Source organism: Sinocyclocheilus grahami, unplaced genomic scaffold (genome assembly GCF_001515645.1).
Source record: "Sinocyclocheilus grahami isolate Dianchi unplaced genomic scaffold, SAMN03320097.WGS_v1.1 scaffold749.1, whole genome shotgun sequence".
Taxonomy (NCBI): domain Eukaryota; kingdom Metazoa; phylum Chordata; class Actinopteri; order Cypriniformes; family Cyprinidae; genus Sinocyclocheilus; species Sinocyclocheilus grahami.
Window position 1 is genome coordinate 212837 of NW_015505928.1, and position 24648 is coordinate 237484.

At 37.8% G+C, this 24648-nt stretch overlaps 1 protein-coding gene across 2 annotated transcripts in view; it reads left to right on the plus strand.

Annotated features, from left to right (window-relative positions):
* znrf3 (zinc and ring finger 3) overlaps positions 1-24648 on the plus strand; it is a 75930-nt gene that overhangs the window by 30839 nt on the left and 20443 nt on the right. Inside the window, exons 1-2 of one of the 2 annotated variants that reach the window (XM_016245279.1) lie at positions 2621-2813; positions 12875-12997. In XM_016245279.1, the coding sequence (XP_016100765.1) occupies positions 12875-12997 (123 nt within the window). In that variant the 5' untranslated portion in view covers positions 2621-2813. Of the gene's footprint in view, positions 1-2620; positions 2814-12874; positions 12998-24648 lie in introns of those variants that run through there. The other variant, XM_016245278.1, reaches the window with a different exon arrangement.

Consider the following 24648-nt stretch of genomic DNA (forward strand, 5'->3'; position numbering starts at 1 on the left):
CGCCTTTCCAGGACTGGCCCATGCCGGGGTCGTTCTTTTGATTAACAAGTGGTGTTGGCACAGGGGCTGCTTGTTGTGATCCTCTGGTTGACGGCGGGCTGAAGTATCTCAGCCGGTTGCATTGCAGCGGAGCCAAATGTTATGTGTGTGTAGAGGGGTGGAGGATGATGCCTGCGGTCGAGTGTTGTGTGTGTGAGGTTGTCAGGGAATGGGTGGATATTTTGACTGGTTAGTCTCTTGGGAACCATGTTTTTGCTTTCTTTGAGAACAGGTCTGTTTTCCAGTGGATTTGCATCGGTTCTGTCATAATTGTGATGGGAACGTAATGCACTGCCACCTTATTACGAGGTAGTCCACGTGAAAATGAAAACCCGGTCATCATTTACTCACCCTCATGTCATTCCAAACCTGTACACTCTATGCGATGCCATAGAAGAACCATTTTTGGTTCCACAAAGAACCATTCAGTCAAAGGTTCTTTAAAGAACCATCTCTTTCTCACCTTTTTATAATCACCTTTCACCACAAAGAAGCTTTTGTGAAACAGAATGGTTCTTTAGATGTTAAAGGCTCTTTATGGAACCATTTAGACAATAAAGGTTCTTCTATGGTGACGGAATTTACATTTTCACTTCACTTTAACTATCCCCCTGAAAACAGTTCAAGCCCTTTTAGATCTTGGCAATGCACCAGAATTCCCTGCTCATGTTGCATCCATGCTGTTGATCTCAGAAGGCCATTCCATGTGATGGGATGTGTTCGAGACCGTTGGAGATGGTCTATATGGTGTTGACCTTTAAAGAGAGAGCTCATTGGATCAGCCCAGTCATCTCCAGCATTACTTTCCCTCTTTCAAGAGCCGACCCAATGCCTGCACACTTGTTTAAGTGGTAAGACGTTAAGGTCGTGTGTAAGAAGCACGTGCTTATAAATAGAATTGTCCAGTCTATATGTGCCCCTTAATTTTTAGAGTCATAGTTGATTGTTTTCCACTTGATAGGAACAAGCACTCATGTTGCTGGAATATTTGACTGACAAGACACTAGAAACTTGTTTCATAATGCACGTAAAACTCAGAGCTATGGAAATATGATTAGTGAATCTGTTCATTCTGGGAAGGATCAGCTCGAGTCTGGCCTGTGCCAGTGGAAATATGGAGGTGTATCACTCGCTTTTACAGTGACACATTTTTCTAGTTTATTATTTATGTTCTTAGCAGATGTTTGTACCTAAAAGACTTTGAAGAAATGCGTATGTTGTTTCTGGGAATGCTACTAATAGAGATGCATAGTATATCTGTGCGATATCAGTTAATGGTTCGAATTAATCAGCGTCTGTAGATATTGTATATATTAATTATGCATGCTCATTTCCCCTGTCTTTAAATCTATATTACCTTTTCCATCCTTTAAAACTCATATAGAGTACATTTAAAAAATTTATAAAGATCTAAGAATTTTAAACGGCTTGCTAAAAAGAACATTTGGTGTATTTGGTGTAATGCAATGTGTTTATGCAGTTTAGAGTTAAAAAACACATTATTTTCCACATACCGTACATTATTGTTCCTCTTCTCTGCCCCACCTTTCTGAAACACGTAAATTTTTTCAAAGCTCATCGGTCTGAAAAGCGAGGTGTGCTCTGATTGGCCAGCTAACCAGTGCATTGTGATTGGCCGGATACCTCAAGCGAGTGACGGAAATGTTACGCCCCTCGCCATATTTGGAAACACACAGCATGTCCACAACAACAATACTACAGCAAAAATAAAAGTTACGACGACGACTTTCGTTTTGGGCGGTATTATGCAAATCTTCCAAAACAGTGACGCCGATTTGTGGGGGAGTGATTAAATGAGGCGTTTCAGGAAGGCATGGATGAGTCTTAACTTTTAGTAAGAATATCTCTTTCGTTTTTAAACTTTTTAAAAGTCTTAGACTTTACGATCTTATATATGCACAAACAGCTTGTAATAAAAGTTAAAATAAAATAAAAGTTTTTGTTTGCATAATATATGTGTGTGTTCTGTGTATATTTATTATGTATATATAAATATACACGCATGCATATATTTTGAAAATATTTACATGTATATATTTATATTAATATAATTTATATTATAAATAAATATATTTAATATTTAAACATATTTTTCTGAAATATATATATGCATGTGTGTGTATTTATATATTCATAATAAATATACACAACACACATACATATATTATGTAAACAAAACATTTATTTTGAATGCGATTAATCGCGATTAATCGTTTGACAGCACTATTTAAAATAAATACCAGTTTTTAATACTGTACATTATAATTCACTTGAAGCATTTAAGATGATTGATTTTCAATTCTTTAAAAATCATATTGGTATATTTTAGAATATTTTTCTCTCATTTTGTTTTCAAGGCAAAAATTTCCTTTTTATTTATTTTTTTTGATATTTTCCTTAAAATTCACACTTTATTGGTGACTATGTTGTTTTTTCTCGCTTAACCTCCCACCCGCCTCGGCCACTCTCTCGCCCATTTTTTTCCCCCTATGAAATTTTTTTTGCGACGAGCGGGCCCGTGTCGTGCCATCGGTGGTAGCATCAGCCATTTCTTGGCGCAGGAGCCCTCGTCTGTTCCAGCGCTCTAATCGCATTCCAGCTGAGGCCCGGCAGCGGCTTGCTCCACATTCCACAACTCTGGGGGCTTTCCAAGAGCCCTGCGCAGGCATTCCTCTTCGCCGGGACCTTCAAAGCAAGGGAGGGACTTCAAAGGCATCGGTGAGGCTAGGTGTTGATGACTACAATCCTCCCGGGTACAGATTTACCCGCCTCCTGAACTTCAAGAGCAGTTTTGGTAGTATTCTGGCGTGCACTTTTGCCTTCCTTGCCGATAAATCATGTCACGTTAACTCTCGACGTATGCTGGATTTATTTTGCACCAAGTGTGAATGTTGTTGTCATGAGGCTTTCTCATTTTCTCTGATGTGGCACTTTAGACTGAATGGTTTACAGCGGGTGTGAACTGATAGTTGTTTCATGGTGAAAAGTGTGTTTTTGTTTGTTACTCATTGCGATCTCTTGATTTGTAGTTTTATATTATTTTACATTTATGCATTTGGGGGACTCTGGGGGACTACCGTTCAAAAGTTGAGTTGACCATGAAAGAAATGAATATTTTTATTTAGGATTGATCAAATGTGACCGTAAAGACATTACAAATTCAAATAAATGCTGTTCTGTTTTTTCTTACATATTATAGTACATAATAGGAGTATATAATACATAGGTTAGTTTTCTTACATTTTTTCGTACATATTATTAGTTCATGCATTCTGTGGGAATCAAACCCATGACCTTGACATTGTTAACATCTTGCTCTTTATTGCCTGTTTTATTTAAAAGATATAGGCTAGAACTTTAAACATCATGAACTAACAACACCATAGCTTGCCTTTAAGCCCTGGAAATTATTCTTAAACATGCCGTTTTTCCAATTCTAGATGCTTTAAAACTATTAGCATGATTATGTTTGCTTGTCTTTTCTCAGGTTCCTGTTCAACCGTAGTTTGTATTTTGCCGTTTGAGTAGCAGACATTTCCGTAAGCGAGAGAATCATTCTCAAGCCATTGATGGTTTCAATCTCTACTCACAGTCTTATTATAGACTTGCCTGTCACTTCCCCTCTGCTAAAGATGTCCTCTCCGGTGGCTCGATGATGCATATTTGAGTCTTTACATGGTATTAAGTGTTTGCTCCGGTCTGAATTGCACCATTTGTTTGCTTACGTCGTTGTCAAGGGGACAGCGTGTGAATGGTTTTTCGGCGAGACGGCACATGAGGTCTCGAGACTCTTTAGGCGTTCCTGTGGCTCAAACAGTAGAGCATGACGCCAAGGTCGTAGGTTCGATTCCCAGGGAAGGCCTAAACGGTTCCAATATGTACTTCTAAGTGGATAAAGAGAGGCTGACAAATGATTGAAGTGTGTGCAGATGTCTTGGTTGTAAAGAAAAACGGTTGTACCTGCCATCAAAAGTCACCAGTGCACAACCTGTTTTCTAAACCTTGAGCAAATCTGAGATGCTTGTGGTTGGTGCTTCATGATGTCACCTCCTTTGGAGTGCGTGCACTACGTCTTGGGTACATAAACATGCTTTCTAGGCAAGAGTTGTTGGAGTCTTTGTTGGCCAGAGGTGACTTTTGCAACTGTCGTGCCATCGGTTTTGTCTAGACGACAAAGGAGAGGAAGTCGCCTCCTTTGAAAAAGGGCCCAGTCTCCCTTTATGAGATAATATTACACCGTCAGAGCAGGCCCCACCTGCAAGGCTTCTCCAGCTGCCACACTGTAACTCTATCTGCGCTCTCTTCAAGGCTGCCATCCCCTTTGAAGTTATTTCCAGTGCTTGGGAAACGAGAAGACACAAGCAATCAGAGCGGCAAGCTCCTCCTCTTTTCTCTCTCTTTCTCTCTCACTTTTTAAGTATATTTGGAATTCTGTGTGCTCCAGCTTCAGATATTTCCAACTTTTTTTCTTTTTTAAGATGTTTGTTTTGATTATTGCTTCTCTTGCAGATCAGAAACGCGTTGCGAGATTATAGTGGAGTGCGAGATTATAAATGTCCGACAGCTTTATGACTGCGGCATGAAAGCGAAGAGGGAGGAGGAGAAAGATAAATAGTCCAGGGCAAGTAGAGGAGAAGCCGTAGGCATCTGTCCCATTCCCGTATTTCACACTCTTCCGACAGACAAACCAGAATAGTGTTGGAGTCTGTGAGTGCATCCTCTGTTTGGATAGTAGGTGGGAGTTCAGACGTCCAGCGCCAAAAGGAAACTAGCCGGGTTGCCTTGTGTACCCAATGCAAAGCTCTTCCCGCTATGTGTGGGCATTTGATTACAAGACAGCCTTCCAGTTTTATAGATGAGGAAATGTTAGAGATATGTAACAGCTGAGGGGATCCATGTAGGGTTGAAGGGAAAATTAAACTGAGGGCACGGCTACGCTCGCTGGCGTGAAATGCTTTCCGTCGCATTTCTCTCGTAGTGCAAAAACAAGTCGTGTGTGGATGTGGTTGCTTGACTTGCAAACAGAGAACATTTTCATGTTTTATTGACAACTTCAGTCAATATTTTGTCATGTCATATTCATTTATTTTTAGTGGAGAAAGTGACAAATTAAACTAATAATCCAGTTTATTATGTAAATCGCCTAAAATTAGTGTATACATTTATAGTGCACTTAATATAAATAATAATGCCTTATTATTGAAATAGAAATAATTTATAAATTAAAATATTGTATAATTACTCATTGTGTTGTAGTGTGTAATGGAAAAGCTGTTTTCTATCAACACATTCACATTCTGAGCCAATACACATTTATTTTGTGTATATATGCGATATAATCTCATATGTACAATATGAATGTGATGTATTAGGGTAAATTAATATGCTGGCAAATTGGCCTCAGGTTATTAGTTGTCACTTACTGATTCCTGACATTGATTGGAAATAAACATAGATTTTCTAGATGTCTCTTCTCAACAATGTGCATTGGTAATTTTTTGCATTGCTGGTTAACTGCATTATTATTGTTTTTTTTTATTTCAATTATTTAGTTTGAGTTGCTCAGCCAGACAGCGGGTTGGTTAAGCACTCACATCTGTGTGTAAAGAATGTTTCTGGCCTAAATGGCCTAGATTTTCCTTCAATTTTCAATAATTTTTCCTCTACCATGATCTTCTAATATTCTAATTCAGTTTTTTTATTTGCAAGTTAAACAATGGCTTTATCTAAAATTAAATACTCTCGGAGCAGCTACTTCTTCTGAGTAAGTAGTTACTTTGTAGCCATTCAAATTATGTTCTATATTTTAAAGGGGTCATATGATGCGATTTCTGCGTGTAGTGTGAATTTAATGTGGATGTACTTCATTCGCCACTTTTTCATTGGCATGTGACTTCGCTGCTACTCTCAAATGTTTTCCCATAGCCTCATGGGATAGTAAAGTGTCCTTAGGATGCACGATTCAGAATCTCGTTGGAAGTACTAGGTTATCTGGGAACTTTTCTAGTCTTTTCACGTACCAAACCAAAATTGATTCAGACACCTTCAACATTTCTCACATTATCACGGTTTATTCGCTATTAAACGTTTTGTTTTACCTTAAACCGCATAAACACATTTCATTACACCAAATACACAAAATAATGTTCTTTTTAGCAACATCAAATGAACCCTTTAAGAATGCGTGTAGTATGAATTTAATGTGGATGTACTTCATTCGCCACTTTTTCATTGGCATGTGACTTCGCTGCTACTCTCAAATGTTTTCCCATAGCCTCATGGGATAGTAAAGTGTCCTTAGGATGCACGATTCAGAATCTCGTTGGAAGTACTAGGTTATCCGGGAACTTTTCTAGTCTTTTCACGTACCAAACCAAAATTGATTCAGACACCTTCAACATTTCTCACATTATCACAGTTTATTCGCTATTAAACGGTAATAAAATAAAATATGACCAGAACTCAGAGTTAAACTGTGTCAGAACATATTCATCTTGATAATATCAGGTAACTTTGATAGAATGGTATGTAATGAATTCGGTTGAATAGCTGTCAGCTGTTAAATGCAAGTACACAATTAGATAAAACCAATTTAGCTCAACTAATTACCAAGCAATGCTTAATTTTGTTCAGTTTGTGGTCTAAAAAGGTCGCATTGGCAATTAAAGAAAAACACTTAAGGTCAAAGTGTTTGAATAATTTTTGGTCCCAATTTTTTTTAATCAGTTTTGCTGGTAGTCCACTGTATGGTTTACTTTATTTTGCTATCCTCACTTACATAAATAAAGAATAGTGGCCTGCACCCACCATCAAAAATGATATCTGGTGTCTGAAGAATTTTTGGTTTGACTGTATCTTGTATGCAGCCTGTGTTTTAGCTCTCAAACGTTGGTTATTCTTGGTCACTGTATCTTTAGTGCCTCTTCTAAACCCTGTACACCAGAAGTGTCCCACTCTATCTCTGTCAACCGGCAAAATACAAACCGAGAGGGAAGCCAGCAGTCGTCTGAAGCTCCCGTGCACATGGCGTTCCCTCGGCACTGAGAGTTCCCAGCACTCTTGCTTGTTTGAAAGGCTCTTGGCCTTGTTTGAAAAGCTGCCCTGAGAGCCGCGGCCGAGGACAGAGTTTCTCTAAGTGTCTGCGGGCCTCGGGATGAGGGGGGTTGTGAAGCCCGCTTGTGGCTTTGATCAAATATTCCCCCACCTCTCCTGGCAGGATGGTCTGTTATTCCCGGAACTATTCCGTACTCCCGCGGCAGGAGGCGGAGCCTGGGTGACGGACACAGGGCCAGAACTGGGAAAGGGGGAGTTTGGTGAGACCAGCGGTGTGAGGAAGGAGAGGAATTACCCCTTGCAGAATGAAAGAGTTTTTTTTTTCTTCTCAGCTTGACGTCGATGGACTCGTGGCCTTGTTGCCATGAATGATATATGTGTCCCGTGTCGGATTATAGTTGCGGTTAAGTAGGTTTGTTAGTTTTATGCTCACTAATCAGAGGAAATACAGTCAAACCAAAATTTAGTAAGACACCTTTAACATTTCTCACATTTTATCACAGTTGCTATAGTTTAGAAAATGGTAATAAAATATGACAAGAACTCCAAGTTAAACTGTGTCAGAACAAATTCATCTTGATAACTTTGATTTGAAACTTTGATAGAAAGGTATGTAATGAATTCGGTTGAATAGCTGTCAGCTGTTAAATTGAAGTACACAATTGTGAAAAATTATAGATTTTTCTTTTATGTTAAAAATCATTAGGATATTAAGTAAAGATCATGTTCCATGAAGATATTTTGTAAATGTCCTACCGTAAATATATCAAAACGTAATTTTTGATTAGTAATATGCATGGCTAAGAACTTCATTTAGACTACTTTAAAGATGATTTTCTCAATATTTTAATTTTTTTGCACCCTCAGATTCCAGATTTTCATATAGTTGTATCTCGGCCAAATACTGTCCTCCTATCCTAACAAACCATACATCAATGGAAAGCTGATTTATTCAGCTTTCAGATGATGTATAAATCTCAATTTCGAGAAATGGACCCTTATGACTGGTTTTGTGCTCCAGGGACACCCATGTCACAGTTCACTTTGTTACTATCCTCGCTTACATAAATGAACTATAGTGTTCTGCACCCACTAGTAAAAAAATATCAAAAATGATATCTGGTGTCTGAATAATGTTTGGTTTGACTGTATGTGCCCCGTGTCAGATTACAGTTGCGGTTGAGTAGGTTTGTTAGTTTTATACTCCCTAATCAGAGGACATCAATTTGCTATGAACAATCTTGGTGTGGGGTTACGTGCAGTTGAAGCCAGTGAAAGTGGTTGTAGTGTGGGTTCTGGAGTGGAGTTTGCTAGCTGGGCTTTTTGATTGTTGCGGGTGAAATTGATACTGGCCTTGACCTAAATGCCATGCCTGTGGCTGCGACTCATCTGTTCTGTGCTCTCTACTACTGGACCACAGCCACGATCCATCAACGCTTGCTCTGTGTGTACCAACACGTTTAGGTCAGCTTCGACAATAAGAGGTCTGTGTTTGTCAAACATCTAGGCTACTATCTGCTGGTTTGATTTGAGATCTGCTGTGTTTTGTGTCCTTTAGTCTTGCAGGCTTCAAATGACTTTTTATTTAAATGCACACATGGTCATTTATCATCTCATTTGAAGCGTTTTTTTTAATGATATAATATTGCGTGTCGGTAATGGCTTCAGGGTTACAGAAGAAGGAAACCATTTACTTGATTTTGATTGAATTACAACCGTTAAACAAATACTGGTTTTTCCACCAGTTAGAAATATGTCTACCTGACATATTCAACTCCAGCGTTGACAAAAATGTAATACTTTTTTTAAAAAGAAGAAACGTATATTAGAACTAAAATTACTGAATAAAAAAAAGCTAAATGGAAAAATAAAAACGCTAAAACTAATAAAAATTACTAAAGCTAGGGTGCTTTATTTTTTCCAAATTCCGTTTTTTCCATTAAAATTTTTCCAGATTCTGTTTTTTTTCTAGACACTGTTTTAATTGTTAAATTAAATTTTATTCACCGTAAAGCATGTCTAATTATCATCACATCATGAAACTTACAATATTTTACAGCAATTTATTAAATGTTTTACAAAAATGTCATTTTTACGATCCTTTTATTAATTTTTTTTCTCAAATTCAGTTTTATTTTTGCCATATTCTGTTTTCTATACATTTTCTGGATTCCATTTTAATTGTTTCATTAAATATTAATAATCAAAAGCATCTTTAATTAATAGATTTTTTTTCATGACATTCTGCGTTATGCTGTAAATTCTGTTTTTATGACTGGATTCCGCGATTCCGTCCACGTCTTCCGCATCGAGGAAATCATAGAGCCCTACTAAAGCACATAAAATTAAAATGATAGCTGAAAATATAAAAATAAAAGCTAAAAGAAAATATTAATAAATTCTATAATGTTATCTAAATAATACTAAAATAGCACAGCAAGATTTTTGTCTTCCTGTTCACATTATTACAGTATATAGAGATTGATCTTGGGCTTTTAAGAAACAGTATTGGACTTGTACAAATGAAGATCGAGATTAAATGAAAAATTCCTACTATTTGGTGCAATGAAAGAAACCAAGTGTGGCCTAATATTTTCATGAGTGTTTTTGATTTGAGTTGAAGCTGGCCCCCACTGTTATGAATTGGCCCCAGGCAGATGTGCGAACACATACTGCTTTCTTTGAATTGCAGGACGCTTTGAACCCCCAACAAGTTTTATCAAACACCGTCAACCCATCAGAAGAAAAGCCTAAAACGAGTACAGGAGAAACTCTGCTACCTGGACTGGTTCTGTTACTTGATGATCAAAGCATCAGTTAATTAGGCATCTAACAAAGTTGGTGTGAGTGGCATTTGAGATGGGAAAGGTTCTGACCAACTCTAAATCAGGTCAACCCTCATTCAGAGGCGAAGAGGAAAACAAGCAGTTTGCGTTTGTCCATCTGTCCTTTTTGCTATTTTTCAAAGAGAAATATTTCGAAGGCTTAGTGTTACCATTATTAAGAAGGGCATGCTTTTCTTTGTACGTCTCATCCTTTTATAATTATCCTCATCTGTTAGTGCAAGCGAAAGACAAACAAACAAATAAAGGGGGTGAAAACTAAGCAGCACATTGGCAGCTGTCCATTCTCCATGTATAGAGATGACTTGCATGGCTAGCTCCATTGAGAATCACTTACGCCATTGCAGCACTTTATGTACTGCACCAATCTGAGCATTTTTATTCCGCTGATGCTTAAGGTGGAACTGGGTGTGAAGAGTTCCACCGCCTGTCATCAAAGTGATTCCCACTGTGATTTCACTGAGAGCACCCCCCATGAAAGGAGATATAGACGTGTGAACGGCTGTACAAGAGATTAGAGGACGCTGAGGGTGGCGGAGCTGAACAAGGGACACCTTTTTTGGTGGTTAAAGAAGAGATGGCTGGGCGAAGTGCAGAATGATGGACAGAAAAGGGAGAGATTGGGGAAAAGTGTGCAACTGGGCATGCAGCCAGTCATGGGGGCCTACTGGGGAAATGTGTTGGGGCGGCCTGGGGGGAAACATGAGTATTGGTGCATGTGTGTTGTAAAATTGGATTACGGCATGCAAATGGTAACAGGTGCAATTGAATTCTCAGTTTTAGTGTGTGACTTTTCTTGCATGATATATTTCAGGTATTGCAAATTGGCCTGCCTTATCAATATATTACACAGAAAAACCATAAGTTACGTAGATGCTTGGGAAGCAATGTCAGGGCACTCCAGAAAAGTAGGCTAAACTACATGGGGAAAATAGGTGAAGATGTGTATAAATCTGTCTAGCAGCCATGTGCCACATTGGTTTGCAATCTTTGACTTCTCCTGACGGGCCTGCCACTTTTTTTGCAAAACTGCAGCTAATCCAATGAGCAATCCTCACTGAAATGCAAGGTTCCCAATGAATGCATTCTAGATGGTCACTGATTAGAAAATGCATCGTTCAGCCAGAGTATCTGAACATAATCTTACATTTTTGCACGAGAAACTAGGTTAGCCGTGGTCACCCTGCTTTAATATGTTGTCAGTTTAAATAAGAAAAAAGCCACAACATCAGCTAACTTTTATGCAAATGTGGAATCCAAGGCCTCTTGGGAGCCGATGTGGCTTTTGATCCCAGAGTTAAGATGATAATCAGCTTTTTCAGAGTGGTAATCCAATTTGTTCATTTGGAGCAGCACTTCTTAGCATATTTGCCCAGAAGCTCTCAGCAATGGGCAGGGAACAGGTCAAATCAGTTGTCATGGCGATGTGTATATATGTATATACACACATGCAAACATGCATGCATACATACAGTGGGTACGGAAAGTATTCAGACCCCCTTAAATTTTTCACTCTTTGTTATATTTAAGGATTTAAGGATTATGGAGCTGTGCTCTTAGGAACCTTAAGTGCAGCAGAAATTTTTTTGTAACCTTGGCCAGATCTGTGCCTTGCCACAATTCTGTCTCTGAGCTCTTCAGGCAGCTCCTTTGACCTCATGATTCTCATTTGCTCTGACATGCACTGTGAGCTGTAAGGTCTTATATAGACCGGTGTGTGGCTTTCCTAATCAAGTCCAATCAGTATAATCAAACACAGCTGGACTCAAATGAAGGTGTAGAACCATCTCAAGGATGATCAGAAGAAATGGACAGCACCTGAGTTAAATATATGAGTGTCACAGCAAAGGGTCTGAATACTTAGGACCATGTGATATTTCAGTTTTTCTTTTTTAATAAATCTGCAAAAATGTCAACAATTCTGTGTTTTTCTGTCAATATGGGGTGCTGTGTATACATTAATGAGGAAAAAAAAACTAACTTAAATGATTTTAGCAAATGGCTGCAATATAACAAAGAGTGAAAAATTGAAGGGGGTCTGAATACTTTCCGTACCCACTGTATATGCACCAATATTATCAATATGCACCAATATGTAAAGGATGTGATTATATCTCTATTTATTTTTTCAGATTGATATCCTTTGGTTGGAATTCTCCTTTTTTACAATTCAAGGCCAGCAAGGCTTAATATATCATTCATTTCATATAAAATCCAGCAACATGTCCATGAAATGATTGTCTAGTGAAGCTAATAGTACTAATAAAGTAATAAACCGGCATGCTCAAGCAATTCATGGCCTCATTCAGCGCTTGTGCAACTCCCAAACAATCTTTAACCTAGTTTTTTTTTTTTTTTTCATTTTAGGAGGGTTTTATCTCCTGGAAGATTTTCATTGATAAACGTCCATGTTGTTAATTTTCAACACATCAAAGGCGCTAGATTTCACACTTTGAACAACTGAAAGATGGCATTTGAGCCAAGAAGAGTGAATCTGACGGTTCGGTGCACACCTAATGACAGTAATTATCACGTCTGCGCTACTTAGACCTTTTAGAGTTTCCACACCTTTGCTGTTTAGCGGGAGTGGCGTGGCACGTCGATGCAGGGCAGTTTATAAAGGAAGTGGAGTTATGGCGCAATGTGTATAATACAGTTATGGCTTATCATTTAAAGTTGCATGACATAATGCAATATGAAACTCTTTCTCTGTAAATTTGTTGAAATAAAAGCAAAACAAAACAAAATCCATGCATTTCACTTAATCTTTCCTAAAGCTTTCTTTGTTGTCTTGCAGTCAAGTCTTTGTAACAATTTCCAATCTGTTTTCTAATCTGTCTTTTTGGGAATGGAAGAATTGTGTGGCTAGAATTCTATTTTGGATTGAAACATTGAAGGACATTCTCTTTGTCTTTCAGATGCACCCTTTGGGCCTGTGTAACAATAACGATGACGAGGACTTGTATGAATACGGCTGGGTTGGAGTGGTCAAACTGGAGCAGCCGGAGTTGGACCCCAGCTGCCTTACTGTACTGGGCAAGGTAAGGATGCCACTCAATGTCTTACTGTAGTAGATTAGATCAAAGTTCTGTTCATAAATGTAAATGCAATGTGTATTTGGAGTGACATTTCCCTAAAATAGTATTATTTGTGCAGATTTTCATGTTGCCTTGCCTGCTGTTCAAAGGCAGTTTTGGCAATGATTCCACTTTGATGCATACAGTTTTTCAAGCCCTGTTGAATGGTTTTGTTGTTAAAGGCTGTCATACAGTGCTATCCAAATAGTGTCACCTGATTTGTGGAACTGCTGTGATGTCACATGGTAAAATACTCTGTGTGGTGTTGGCTACCATTGCGCTTTGTTTAGACACTGAACAAATCCAGATCCAGATGAAGCGTTTCCTAATTGGCTGAGCTTTCTGCAGTCTCAGGACACCAATATCTGTTTGCATTTTTGATCTTTTTATGGGGAAATTTGAAGATTTCCACACATTTATACTCAGCAGGACGCTCTTGCTCTAAAACGGCTAAATATTTTCCCATGTCTAATGCTGGAATGGGCTTAACGTTACACATGACACACTTTCCCTTTTGGATTCTCGTGGAGATGTTCTTAAATAATCAGCATTCATTTAGCTTTCTGCTGTCGTCTTATTGGCACATGGGAAGTTGGTGCACACTGTGTGATTTTTTTTATAGCTGTTTTAAGACTTTAAGACTGTCTTAAGATCTTTGATTACTTGAAGCGTGTCATAAGAAAATATTTGCCAAAGAGCATAAATGTAGTGCGCGTTTTATTTTTTTTATTGGTGACACACCTGCATCAGTTAAGGTTTCAGCTTATAGCATAAAACCAACACAAATAGCATTCAAAACAAAATTCTGAATATCAGCGGATATGATTTCCGGAAAGTTCACGTTAGGTGAACGGGGGATAAACACATTCCATTTCTTTTTCTTTCATAATGATGGGATAGAAAAACATCCTCCCCTTCTTTTGTGCCAGTGCTATAATTAGAGAGTCGGCTGTCATAATCGGGCCTCTGATATAAGCCTGCGCTCGGCTGGGGTTCTCTTTCTAGTCCCGGCATCGGTGTCTGTCCGGTCTCGCCAGCGTCCCTTTGACCCGCTTGTGCCAGTGTGTCCCTGCTGTGCCACCCCTGCCCTTATTTTTGTTTTTCTTCTCCTTTATCTTTCCGCTGTTGTCTGCACTATCGTTCATACGTTTTTTCTGAAAGAAAATCCTTCAAGATTTCTAGAAAAATATTAAGCAGCATAGTTGTTTTCAAAATTGATAAGAACAAATTAAAAAAATTGCGTTCTTTTCCCTCCGGTAACTAAATCAGTGTTTGAGTAACCTCATGATGTTTAGTTCTGTTAATGGTTTTCAAACATCTGTATTCTTTCACTGATATGAACACCGTATTAAACATATGCAATAGAAGCGTGATGGCTGTTGTGTTGTGTTGTGTTATGTTTTTAAAAACATATATATATATATATATATATATATATAATACTGAATACAAGTATTAATTCCTATCAGATTGTTTTTTCTGACCCCAAACTTTTTAACACTAGTGTGTATATAGATATCATTCATTATTTTCCAAGTCTTTTAAAGTCATGTAATAGTGTGGAAAAACAGTCATATTGCCTTGAAGCCATAGTCACCATTTTGCTATAAACAGCTCCACTGTTGTGTTCCACTGAAGCGAGAAAGTCATACAGGTTTTTGAAAGACATGAGGGTGAGTAAATGATGACAGGTTTTTCATTTATGGGAACTATTCTTTTAAATGTTTATCATTATAAGAGTTGCTGTACCTTTGCCTATAATTGCCATTGATTTTGAAGCTCAAACTTTTTGTCGACATTAGTATTTTAGTATGATTTCTATACTACTATAGTATGTATTTATTAATATTTTGAATTAGTTTTTATTATTTTCAGTTTTCATTTTAGTTTTAATAATGTTATGTACTTTACTTGGGAAGTCGTGGCCTAATGGTTAGAGAGTCGGACCCAAAGGTTGTGGGTTCAAGTCTCGTACCGGCAGGGATTGTAGGGGGGGGGAGTGAATGTCCAGCGCTCTCTTCCACCTTCAATACCACGACTGAGGTGCCCTTGAGCAAGGCACCGAACCCCCAACTGCTCCCCGGGCGCCGCAGCATAAATGGCTGCCCACTGCTCCGGGTGTGTGTGTTCACGGTGTGTGTGTGTTCACTGCTGTGTGTGTGCACTTTGGATGGGATAAATGCAGAGCACTAATTCCTAGTATGGGTAACCATACTTGGCCACATGTCACTTCACTTACTTTTGTTATTTTTATTGTATTTATTATTAAATACAATAAAAATTGTACGGTTACTACCATACTCTATCCACACTATCATATAGGGATGCACCGGTTGACCGGCCATAAATCGGAACCGGACGGTTTTTGCTTATAATGCGCGATCGGCAACCGGCCGGTGTTTTGTATTTTTCTTCGTCCGATTTTTCCAGAAGTGTGCACAGAGGCGCCAGCAGAAAAAAATACCACGCAGAGCAAGCTCATTGTTGGCGATGCACGATGAGATATTGGAAGAAAAATCTGAAGTGATTAAGGATACGGGCAGCCGTACAGCACTGGAAATGCAGAGCTACCTGTCTGATGCACAGATACCAAGAAGCGAACAGCCGTTGGTGTACTGGCGCACAAATAAGTGCTTTCCTGCACTCGCTGAAGCTGCACGAGTGTACCTGTCCGCGCCCTGCACAAGCGTAGACAGTGAATCGGAAATCGGTATCAGAATCGGCCAGTTTGCTTGAAAAAAAATCGGTATCGGAATCGGCTATGAAAAATCATGATCGTGCATCACTACTATCATATGACTTTAGCAGACTTTACAAATAGTGAATGATTTGTATATAAACACTATTATTCAAACGTTTAGGCTCAGAATTCTGTTTTATTTTATTTTATTTTTCAGCAAGGCATTATCAGTCAAAAGTGACTATTTTGTAGCAGTGTAAAAGTATATTTCTTTTTTTTTTTAAGATTTCTATTCTTCGAATCTTTTTCTTTGAGAATCAAAAATTATATTACTTTTTCTGCAAAAGTAAGCAGCGTCTTTTTTTCTTCGAATGTTGACATCAGTGTTTAATGTGTGACCCTGGAGCACAAAACCAGTCATAAGGGTCAATCGAAATGAGATTTATACATCATCTGAAAGCTGAATAAATAAGCTTTCTATTGATGTATGGTTTGTTAGGATCGGACAATATTTGGCTGAGATACAACTATTTGAAAATCTGGAATCTGAGGGTGCAAAAAAAATCTAAATATTGAGAAAATCATCTTTAAAGTTGTTCAAATGAAGTTCTTAGCAATGCATATTACTAATCAAACATTACGTTTTAATATATTTACAGTAGGAAATTTACAAAATATCTTCATGGAACATGATCTTTACTTAATATCCTGACTTAATTTACTTAATATAATGATTTTTGGCATAAAAGAGAAATGTATAATTGTGACCCATACAATGTATTGTTGGCTATTGCTACAAATATACCCCAGCGACTTAACACTGCTTTTGTGCTGCAGGGTCATGTATTATTTATATACTTTTATAGTATTTATTAATCTTTTGTTTTCACTTTTATTATTTTCAGTTTTCATTTTACTTTTGAAGTTTTAGTTTTTTTTGTAGTTCCAATTTCCATTGAAGTTTTTTTAATGTAATATTTATATTTTGTTCTATTTTAGTTCAAGCTCAGTTTTAGGTCAATTCACGAAAAGTAGTTTTTTAATAGTTATGGATAACAGCACTGGTAGAAATATCAGCATACATATATGGTGACGCATTGGGTTTTAGTGTTGGTTATTAGCAGGAGTGGGTGGGGTGAGGGGGACGCTCAGCGTTTTTGAAGCCCAAAGTGCTGATGGGGCCCTAGCTCTGGGGTTTCTCTCTTATGTTTGTGTATGCCTCAACTTGCTGATATTATCTCACTGGGTTTTCCTTTGCTTGGTGTCAAAGGTTCTCTCCCAGTGGGCGGAGCTTCTTCTGATTGGCCGCCGGTTTCTGTCCCTCCGCGAGTATGAAATCATGGCTTTGGAACCCGCTGAGTGAGTTGCCATGGCCACTGGGAAGCTCCCTCTGTCATGTGTTTCAAAGTGAACAGAGGCCTGGCAGAATTACCCAGCCTTCAATGGGGAGGCAAAATGACCATTATTAGACTTCACAGTCCTGGCCCTCTATTTAAAGAGAGAAGAAAAGAAACCCGGGGAGCTTAAGACAAGGGCTGGAGGGGAACGGGAGAGAGGGAGACGGATAAGCCGCCAGGGAAAATGTCGTGGCGGTATCTCAGTTCAAAGAGCTCCCCCGGGAAGTATTTTGTTTTAGTGTTTACAAGAGAATGAAAATCAAAGGCTTTGCAAATCACCTGTGGATTTTTCCCAAACGAATCGAGCCGAATACGCGTCACTTTAAGCGTGGTGCTGCGAACAGAGCATGTAATGTTGTGTCTGCCAGATGCGGTAATAGTATGTGTGTGTTTCTCTCTGAACGCCGTGCCACGCTGGGATGGGCTGAGCCACTTGGCAGGCTTTTTTTTTTCTTCCACTTTTCCTTTCATGGATTAAGTTCCATCCTGGAGTTTTAAGACTCTTTTATTCTCCGGAGGGGGGTGGTCTCTGTGCGTGTGAGGAGGGCTTGTGTAAGGGGGTCAGCTGTGAGTGACTTGGAGGGCTACAGAAAAAGAGAAGGGAGAAGAAAGCATTAGCACACACCTGCTAATTGAGAGGAAGTTGAGGACTTGACGGAGGGGGGCGAGGAAAAACGAAGGATTGAGAGGAAAGGGGAGAGACAGTCCTACTCCATGAGAGGGAGATGCAGAGCAACAACAAAAAACAGCCTAGAGGACATTTTTTGCGGTTTCTTTTCAAGATGGCTGGAAATCAAAATTGACTGCATTTACACTGCTGTTCATAAGATTTTTTATGTTTTTTGAAGAAGTATCTTATGCTTATCAAGGCTTATTTTAATCCGTTTAACACATGCTTGCAGAATAAAAGTATTAATTCCTTTAAAAAAAATTTAAAAAAAGACTGACCCCAAACTTTTGAATGGTAGTGTATATTGTAACGCTGTTCATTTAAATTTTTTATCAATCTTAAAAAAGTATCCTAAAAAGTATCATGTCCCAAAAAGCACATCGGTTTCCAACATTGATTATAAATCAGCATATTAGAATGATTTCTGAAGGATAATGTGACACTGAAGACTGGAGCAATGATGCTGAAAATGCTGCTTTATTTCACAGGAATAAATTATATTTTAAAGTATATTAAAATAGAAAACTGTTATTTTAAATTGCAATAATATTTCACAAAATTTTTGAACAAATAAATGCAGCCTTGATGAGCATAAGAAACTTCTTTAAAAAACATTAAATGATCCCAAACTTCTTAACGACATCAAAATACAAGTTTTCATGATATTAAATCATTTTCAGTTTTTTTTTTTTTTTTTATGAAACCTGAGTTTTCTGTCCCTCCATTGAAAGTCCATTCCACTTTAACAATAGCTTATGAAAATAAAGGAGGTTTTCACTGCCATGCAGGCAAATCATTTTGGGAAACTTTCAGTGAACCATTTCTTTTCTTAAGCCGGACACACACTGTGCAATTTTTAATAGTTCTTTATGATTGTTGCTTGTCAGACTGTACGAACATGATGATCATGTCACACTGGGATCTCAGTTGTCATTAAAGGGATAGTTCATCCAAAAATGAAAATTAGTCCATTATGTACTCACCCTCAAGCCATCCTAGGCATATATGACTTCCTTCTTTCAGATGAATCCAGTCAGAGTTATAAAAAAAAAATTATCATTGATCTTCCAAGCTGTTTAATGGCAGTCAGCGGGTGTTACAGTTCATCAGTCCAAAAGAAGTGAAATAAAGCGCATCCATCTATAATAAAAAGTGCCTCACATGGCTCCGGAGGGTGAACAAAGGCGTCCTGTAGCGAATCGATGCGTTTTTGTAAGAAAAATAACCATATTCAAAACTTAATAATCACTTTAATCTAGCTTGCGCCAACAGTTGTACACGGAAGCAGCTCCGGGAGGATGACGTAAGATGTCGGCGTTGCGCATGTGACTGTGAGCTGCATTGCACACGGCGCTGAAATGTTGGAAAAGTATATGAATGGCAGCAATACCGGCATATTTAAGAAAAATAGTGTAAGCAGCCCTACACACCCACATGAAAACAGCGGCGCAACCGGTGTCTATCATAGCAAAGGCAACATATCATATGAATTCCTTGAGCGGAGGACGAGAGCACCGGAGTTTATGGCAGATAGAAGAAATCTCTAGCATTAATTCTGATCATGGCTTGTCTTGAAAAATGAAGACAGTGTGAGGTTCGTCGTAGGAGAAGTCACACTGCAGGACTTTGTGCCAAATGTTCTGACATGACCAGAATTTAAGGTAAAATTTGATTTCGACGGCCATTAATCGGCTGAGCATGTCAAACCGATGATCAAAGGCTACAGATTTTAGCCAAGGATTATAGGAATCTTTTAGGATTTTCAAAATTTGTCTCAGATGACCAAATTGTGGCCAGAATCGCACAGTGTGTGCTGGCTGCTGGGCTTTAGTCTGAAGAACATTTTAATAATCAAATGAAACTTTTTCCAGGAAGGTTTCCATGGATGTTAATGATTCCTTATGGACAGTGTTGTGGGTAACGCATTACAAGTAACGCAAGTTACGTAATCAGATTACTTTTTTCAAGTAACTAGTAAAGTAACGCATTACTTTTTAATTTACAAGAGAATATCGGAGTTACTTTTTCAAATAAGTAACGCAAGTTACTTTTTTTTTTTTTTTCAATTTATTGATTGACAGCTCTGGTGTCCCCATGCTGAGAGAAATCAGATGTTACTGTAGTTCTGAAATAAATATGAATATGCATTAATTCATCTCACTCACAAAAAAAAAACACAGATTCAGTATTCCTCAAAATGAATACAAATAATGCAACTCAGAATATGATGCAAACCTGCAATAATTAAATGTTAAACAACACAAATATTACAAATATCAACCAATGACCTTCGATGATCCAGTTCAGCCGTACTAATAAGCACATTTCACGTCTGGTGTGAAAGGCTTTTATATTTGCCAAAAATATAACTTTTTTTATTTTTAAAAACAAACAAGCAAGCCCTGTCCAGATTTAAAAAGTAATGCAAAAGTAACGTAACGCATTACTTTCCATAAAAAGTAACTAAGTAACGTAACTAGTTACTTTTTTATGGAGTAACGCAATATTGTAATGCATTACTTTTAAAAGTAACTTTCCCCAACACTGCTTCTGGATTCACAGATGCCAACAAAGAACCTTTATTTTATTTCAACGCACATACATAGTGCTCATCTTATATGGTCAGGGGAAGCTCAGATGTACTTAGCTTGATGTTTGAACTAACCCATTAAACGGATCGTTAATCCCAAAATGAAAATCATCACTCCAAACCTGTATGACTCACTTTTCTTCAACCTAGCTATTGGTGTCCAATACAACAACAACATAAAAAAATTAACAATTAATAATAAATAAATAAATAAACATTCGAAATATCTTCTGTTTAAAAAAAAAAAAAGGAATAAAAAAACTTGGAAAATATAAACATTTTAGGTGAACTACCCTTATAACTTTGCCTCCGATGTTTCTCCGAAAATTCAAAATAAAACAAGTTAATTGCTGTCGTAAAAATCTAGAGCTATAAAAATGTGGACAGCAGATCATTTGGTCTTGTAAGAATCTAATGAGAGAGAGTTTTGCAGAATCTTGCAGACTTTTGTATCTTGTGAGGCTGCGATCTCTTCTGAAACTCTAGACGAGACATGTGAGATTACCAGGGCCTCTGGGAATCTCTGCAGGAGCCTTAAATCTCCATTTGCACGCCATCTAATCTCATTGCCATCTAGGAGAAACAGTTGAGATGTTTAGCAGATCTCATGTATGATTTGTCTTTCCTGAGGCCGGGCTGGACTGGAGGTAGGAAACTGAGAACTGGACTGGAGAACACACCTGGTAGCCACCGGCTTGTGTGTCAGGTGAAGATACGACTAGTAAAGTGTGAGACGTGTGAGCGATTGTGGGCGGTTGAGTTACAGCTCTCTGGAGCAGAAGGGGACAATAGAGCAAGAGGGAGAGTTCTTCTCCTGTTTCCTACTCTCTCATACAGAACAGCCTTGAGAAAGATGAATGAATGAGAGGCCGAGGTGGAATAAACAGAATGAACGTGCGAGAGGAAGCGAGATTCCTTCCTTCATTGAAAGAGAGACACCCCATTTTTTCCTACTTGTATCAAAGTGCTGCCCCCCTGTAAATCCCTGGTAAATCCCCCTGCTGCAAGGGTTAATCTAAGCGCTGGAAAGCCGCTGTGGTCTTGTATAGGCCGAGTCTAAACCTGCTGTTCTGTTTGCCTGGGGAGAAATGCAGCTTGCCAAATACAGATCCCATTACAAAGACGCAGACGTGCACACAAAGTGTCTCCCTTGCTGACACACACACATGCATACACACACACACACACACACGCACACACACACACACTCACTCGTGAAGCTTAGCTCAAATATACCCCACACACACACAGAGCCACTTCAAGGGAAGGTTAGATTAGAGAGGTATGAAGGCAGAGAGCTCATGCTCCTTTAATTAAAGTCATTCGCATTGAGCGGTCCTCAATCACCGCAGCTCTGAACTGATGACTCCACGCTGGCTGATGATCTTCAAACAGAGGCCCAATCCCACTGCATTTCATTTAATGAATATTTTAACACATAATTGAATGCCTACTTGCATTTATTTCTTTACATTTTTTACATTAACACAAAAAGACAAAATAATAATACAAAAAAAACTATATATATATATACTGTATATGTATGTATGTATGTATGTCAATTTGCATATGCCTCTAATTCAGTATGCTTTTCACTAATTTGTTTATTTATTTTCAGTAGCAGAGACATCATTCTTATTATTTTTAGGCTTTCAGATTTTCTCTACATTTACGTTTTTTCTTTTTCATTTAGATATTTTATTATTATTATTATTAGCCTTCATGTCAGGTTCTTGACATGGTTATTTTGCAATTAATATATATATATATATATATATATATACATTTTGTAAAATCAACAGTAAAAACATTAGGGTTACAATGGTAAATTATTACAAGGATCATATGTAAATTACTTTAGTTTTATTTTAGATTTTATTTTATAATTTATTATTTAATTTTATTTTATTGCTATTTTTATCAATAAAAATAATAATCAGAGGCGGCTTCATTATTTTTAGACTTTGAGGTTTTTTTAATACAATAAAACCTTTGAGTTTATATATTTTATAAATTGCCTCTCGTTCACTATGCTTCAGTATTAATTAATTACTTAATGACTAATTAAATAATTACGTTGTGGTCTGTTTAGATCTGTAGTAGTAGACTTCGTGTCAGGGTCTTGATGGTGACATGTTTATTTTGCAATTAATACTTTTTTTTGTAAATCAACAGTAAAAACATTAGGGTTACGATGGTAAATTATTACAAGGGTCATGTGTAAGTGCCTCTAGTTTGTCTATTTTATTTTATTGCTATTTTTATCAATAACAATAAAAATCTGAATCAGAATATAAAGTTCTTTTTAGACTTTAAGATTTTTTTAATACACAAAACTTTGAATTTTATATATTTAGTAAATTTACATTGGAATGGCTATAATAAAAAGATTAGGAAATGATCTTTCAGTCCGACATTAACATTTAAGTATATCTGTGGGTTTTTAGCAAAGTTCTGGTGATTGTAAAGAGAGCATAGATGCTGGCCTCTTTGGGACGCCACATTTTTAAACTCTCGGTGACCCTGGGCAGCCCTTTGGTCAACCCAAAGCATCTCCCTGCAGTGTTAACCTTATTTAAGCTAACTTGTGTGATTGTTTGTCTCGTGCTGCGGGACCCTTATTAACTCTAAATTCTGAGAAGAAAAGTCTGAATGCTAAGATATAAACATGAAGTCAAAACTGTCGGATTAAAAAGTTGCAGTTACCTTTGTTATTTTTTAATTCTGTGATGGAAAGAAAATAACAGAATTACGAGACGTAAGCTCAGAATTGTGAGAAATGTCAGACATAAAATTTGCGAAAAATAAAGTTTATATCTATTTTTTCAGTCAGAATTGTGAGGTTTTTTTAATCTCACAAATTGTGACTTGTGAGAAGTCTGAAATTCATATTTCGCAATTCTGACTTGTGAGAAGTCAACGTTGTAATGTATAAACTCAAAATAGAGAAACTAGTCTGAATTGTGAGAGAAAAAGTCATTTTATTGTATTTTGTCTGGTGGTGTACTGTAAATGAGCTTCCATAGGTAACTGTCTTGTTTTACTTGGAAATATGTTGGATTCCTGAAGTATAATGGGTTGGAAACTACAATTTACGCTGACTTTAAACTTGCCCTAAAATGTGTTTTCTTTCAAAACTCTTGAAACATACCTCACCTCAAATTTGGTATGGAAAGGAGAAAGAAAAGACAGGACCGTTTACTTTTCCTGTGCATAAAAACAAAATATACACCCAAAAAGACAGCGAGAGGAAAGCAAAAAAAAACGAGGGGGAAATTTAATTAGCGGTTGTCCATCCTCAGGTAGTCGCCAGAGTTAGCGGGAAGCCGATGGGCTTTAAATTAGTGGCTGCGTTTTTTGACTGATCTTTGAGTGCAGGGAAAGGAAAGAAAGGGGGAAAGCCTTGAGAGTGATAAATGGAGAAGAGGGCAATTTTATGACCCCTCAGGAAGTTGCTGCCATAGCAAAGAACCAAAGCTGGAGTTCATTCTATTAACGATGAAATAATGAACAGAGATTCTCCCAATGACTTCACCAGGCTCGCCGTCATTGAGATCGCTGATAGATCTAGTGCGGATCATCTGGGGAGGAACATTCATTTCTTCCAAATCAACCCCATTTGATTGCATTCATCCCCATGCAGCTGTTGAATGAGAAGAAATCCTTGTGGCATCCACCAGAGCTAATATTCTAGTGATATATAGGGTTTTTGTGGCAGGGAACATTAACCCGCTTTGAAAATAGGGGTTGAAAGCAAATTGAAAGTATGTTTGTTTAGGCCTGGTTTAGTCTTCAGTTCAGTCCAGTTTGTTGAAGCATGTGGCGTGAAGCTGTGCCACCCCCCCCCCCCCCCAAGCTGTCCCCCCCCCCCCCCCCCAATATATATTTTGATTGTAAGTATTGCTACAGTTGAGCTGCTGGCACAACTTACCCCAAAGCATCCAGCGCACCTTAGCATACAGCTACCAGTTCATGTATGTGTGTGTGTGCATATACAGTATATATGTGTGTGTGTATATATATATATATATATACATAGTACAAAAATGAGATGGTTTTAATAAATAGAATAACCTTTTAATTACATTGGTTTTTATCCTGGTAATGTAAGTAATGTTTATTTAACCAAGAAAATGTGACAAGGACATTAATTTACATTTAATTAAAAAAGAAATAAAGAAAAAATGTGAGGACTTTGCCTATTTCAGAACACCACTGCACACTGGTGTGTGTGTGTGTGTGTGTGTGTGTGTGTGTGTGCGTGAGTGTGTGTGCTTT